The sequence below is a fragment of the Nematolebias whitei genome, chromosome 5, assembly GCF_014905685.2.
Source record: "Nematolebias whitei isolate Nwh7 chromosome 5, NemWhi1, whole genome shotgun sequence".
NCBI classification, from domain to species: domain Eukaryota; kingdom Metazoa; phylum Chordata; class Actinopteri; order Cyprinodontiformes; family Rivulidae; genus Nematolebias; species Nematolebias whitei.
The window spans coordinates 903,968-907,905 of NC_056502.1; the positions used below are offsets into that span (position 1 = coordinate 903,968).

Sequence of the window (3,938 nt, forward strand, 5' to 3'; positions counted from 1 at the left end):
CACTTAATGCCCCTCCACATGCTCTGTGGGTCTTGTGAGGTGAATTGACGCTTGATCTTTTGTGCATATGTGGCCTTGGCCCTCTTAATACCAGCAACCATCTCTTTCCTTGTCCTACTCAGCTCCTCTGAGTTTCCAGACCTGAAGGCAGTGTTCCTGGCTTCCAGCAGGGTGTGCACCTTTGCATTCAGCCAAGGTTTTCTTTTCGGGTAACTTTTAACATATCTGATGGTGGAGACGTTGTCAGTACATGTACTACTGTAACCCAGCACTGAGGATGCGTATTGATCCAGATCAAGCGATCTTCCATTTTCAGCAGCTTCTCTGAAAATCTGCCAGTCTGTTCGTTCAAAACAATCTCTCAGTATCGGGCCATTGTCCTGGATCCAACATTTAACTTTTGTACCGGTTGGGAGCGTCTCAGCGGGGGAAGCTAAGCAGGGGCCAAGAAGATTGAGATGTGATCAGCGAATCCTAGGTGGGAGTGGGGTTCGTCTTTGTATGCATCTTTTACGTTAGTGTAAACACGGTCCAGCGTGTTATTTCCACATGTTGATATGCCCACATGCTGTTAAAAACTTGGGAGGTAGTCCTTTAGATTTACATGATTAAAGTCTCTGGCTACCACGTAAAGAGCCTCAGGGTGTTTGTTCTGCAGCGAGTTGATGATATCATGTAGCTCCTGCAGGGCGTCATTAGCATTAGCATCTGGAAGAATAAAGAGAACCATAATGAAAGTCACTGTGAACTTGGGGGATAGATAATGTGGCTGACATTTCACTGTTATTGTCATGCCCCCCATCAGCCCCTGTCTCACACTCACAGCCCCAGCATGTCATGTTTTCTGCTCCTCTTTGTCATGCTGTTTTTCTTCTCTGCCATTAGCCACACCTCCCTCTGCACTTTCAGCTCATCAGCCCTGATTCACAGCACCTGTTCTTTGCCTTATTTAAAGAGTTCCACTTTCACTTGTCCTTTGCCAAATTATTACACCACTCATGGTCACTGATAATGAAGCCTTCATCGCAGTATCTTGTTCCATAGTTTTGTATCCTTGCCTTGTCTTGCATTGACTCCTTGCCTTGCCTGAACCCTCTTGGATTTTGTCTGCCTATCTGCCCATGGTTTCTGACTCTGTGCCTTTGTGCCTTCCCCTTTTGACCACGTCTTTTGGATCACGACTCGGCATTTCACTAAAACAACGTCCCAGCCTGGGGCCGGCTTGCGGTCGCTGTCGGGTGGGTGGGGCGCATGGATGGCCAGACAGACAGAGACTCCGTCGGGCTGTCTCTGTGTGCCTGTTTATGTCTCAGGTTGGGTTTTAGGTGGTCCCCTCTCTTGGATCAGTTTGGCCCCCCCATTTGGTGTGTCGTGCTCCCCTCCGGTGGTGGGGCCCCCCTGCAACCGGTGCATTGGCGACTCTCACCAGCTGGAGCTGAGTGGTGGGGTGTGTGCGGGCCTGCCCTGGTGGCTGCCTGCCGGGGCCTGGGTGCCCTGGCTCTGTCGGGCCCTCTGTTGGGGGGTGGTATAACCTCGGGACTCGGGGTCCATGGCCGGATCTACTCTGGAGGGGCGGGTTGCCGGTGGGGCCTGTGGACTCGTTGCCGCAGCCTCCTGGGGTTTCTGCATTGTGGTTGCTGGGGATCGCCCGGGGCTTCCCTTTGCTTCTCTCTGGGGGGTGTGGGTGTCCCTGTTGGGGGACTCCCGGAGTTCAGGGCTTGGGGACTGATGTGTGTCTGTGGTTCTGTTCTTCCCTGTGTTACTACCATTGTGTCCTGTGGGGACCGGTCTGTGGGTCCCCACATCCACTATTGAACATTTTTATGGAGAAACCTTATAGTGACATCATGCTCACACAGGTGTTTAGATCCAGGTGTTTATCAGATACACACTCAGTTGGGTTGTGGTGGCCACTAAATATATCTTGTATTACCATGTACTGTATAAAATACTTTCTAATGATGTTATAAGCATCATTATATATGTTGTTTGCTGTTGTGCTTTATCGGTTTTGTTTTGTTTTTGTTTGTTTTTTCCCGCAGGTCTAGAGTCAGACTTCAATGATGTTGATTTGTGTTCTCTTTATATATCTCTCTCCTCTATTCCCATCTCCTTCTTTACCTTTTAACCCTTCTCTCACTTTTCTGCTTTATCTTCTTTGTTTTTCATCCCCATGCCCATTACATCTGAAACAAACCCAAAGCAAATTCTAATAAAATTTAATTTATATATCAAGTGGAGCATTAAGGCCAGCCATAATGCTCTGCTTGTGATAGTAAATCTGTCGGGCATCACTTTGACACAGACAATAATTCTAAGTGGTGGCGGTCTCTAACCTCTGCGCCACCACTCTGGGGGGAGTGGTGGCGCAGAGGTTAGAGAGGTGGGCTTGTGAGCCGAAGATCGCCGGTTCACGCCCCGGCCCCGACAACATCAAAATTGTGGGTGGGGTAGGTGAAACACCCACACTTGCCCCCACCCTCATTCGCCCCACTCTGGGCCCATGAGCAAGGCCCTTAACCCCCACCATGTGCTCCCTAAACAGGTCTCTCTTGAAAATGAGTTCTCGTGGCTCAATGAGACTAACCTGGATAAATAAAGGCTAAATGAAAAAAAAAAAAAAAAGTGTCACAATGCCGGACAGGACAAGGGAAAAACAAACAAACAAAACAAACAAAAAAAAAACTTATAATAATAAAAAAAAAAAAACTAATTTATAAATATATCTTTGGAAAAGATCAAAGTTCCAGAGTTGAACTCCGAACTTGAGTACCGGAAGTACATGTAAAGTGTGGCGATGGAATTTACGCATGCGCATTAGAAGCTTTGAAATCGATTTACATGTGGCTTTTTGAAACGTTGGAAATCGTTGAAATTTTGCATCCCCATTTTGTATAGAGTGCCACCGGCGCACAGTTAGTGGTAACTAGTAAAAAATGTTTAAAAACGAGTTAAAAAAGTAATTTACTGTCAGTTGGGCGTATTGTGTTCACATAAATATTGAAACTTGAAGGCAGATTGAAATGATACTGAAAGTTCCGAGCAGAACTGGAAGGCAGCATCAGAAACAAGTGGGTCTTCTTGGTTTAATTTTATTTTTTAATCTGCTAAACATATAATCTGCGATGGATTCACAGCCTCCACCAAAACCATGGGAAGGCCGGATCCCCGGGGCTCTGAGTCCGTCTTTAAATTACAGGTAAACTATGTTTTGTGAGGTTTTTGTGTGTGTGTGTTGACAGCAGCTCGATTTGTTCAGCTAACGCTAAAGTTAAACCTTTACGTCTTCCACAGCAACGTTTCTAGACTGGTTCCAGTTAAACTGTTTAACTGGGTGGATCGTTTCAGGAGAAGCTCTTAAACACTGTTTAACTGGGTGGATCGTTTCAGGAGAAGCTCTTAAACATTTAAAACATGTTGGCATTAATGCTAACAAGCTAACTAGCCTGGCCGGGCCTGTTCCCAGCTCGAGTCTGAAGATCAATCAACCTTTATTTATACAGGTAAATCCCATTACATACATAGTGAAGATCACACTTCACTGAACATTCTGGCCTGAACCAGAACTTCTTTTCTAGCAGCTCCGTTTAAACATCCGAACCGAGCCGGACTGATCGTGTTGTGTTAAAGTGTAAAATAAAAACAGGACTTTAATTTCACTGATCAGACAAATCGTGTATTTGGACAAACACAAAGTTATTTTTCAAAACAGAAATTCAGAAACTTGTCATAAATCCATGAAAGGTGGTTCTGAAACGGATTTAAATGTTTTCATCTCCTGCTTGCAGGGGATGTTAGGAAACATTTTACATCGCCTTACAACCTGTTTTTGTTACATTTTTAATACTATTTTAATGTGTTCTTAATTTGTATAGCTCTTTTATGATCGTCTGTTGTTGTTGTTGTTGTTGTTGTTGTTGTTGTTGTTGTTGTTGTTG

General features: G+C 45.2%; 2 protein-coding genes across 2 annotated transcripts in view; both read left to right on the top strand.

Annotated features, from left to right (window-relative positions):
* The window catches only part of LOC119409593 (DNA-directed RNA polymerase III subunit RPC7-like), a 37,495-nt gene that overhangs the window by 7,146 nt on the left and 26,411 nt on the right, over positions 1-3,938 (top strand). The gene's annotated exons all lie outside the window — the stretch shown is intronic.
* Positions 3,046-3,938, top strand: part of pex13 (peroxisomal biogenesis factor 13) — a 12,165-nt gene continuing 11,272 nt past the window's right edge. Inside the window, exon 1 of the mRNA XM_037676667.1 lies at positions 3,046-3,199. Within this exon, the coding sequence (XP_037532595.1) occupies positions 3,126-3,199 (74 nt within the window). The 5' untranslated portion in view covers positions 3,046-3,125. The remainder of the gene's footprint in view (positions 3,200-3,938) is intronic.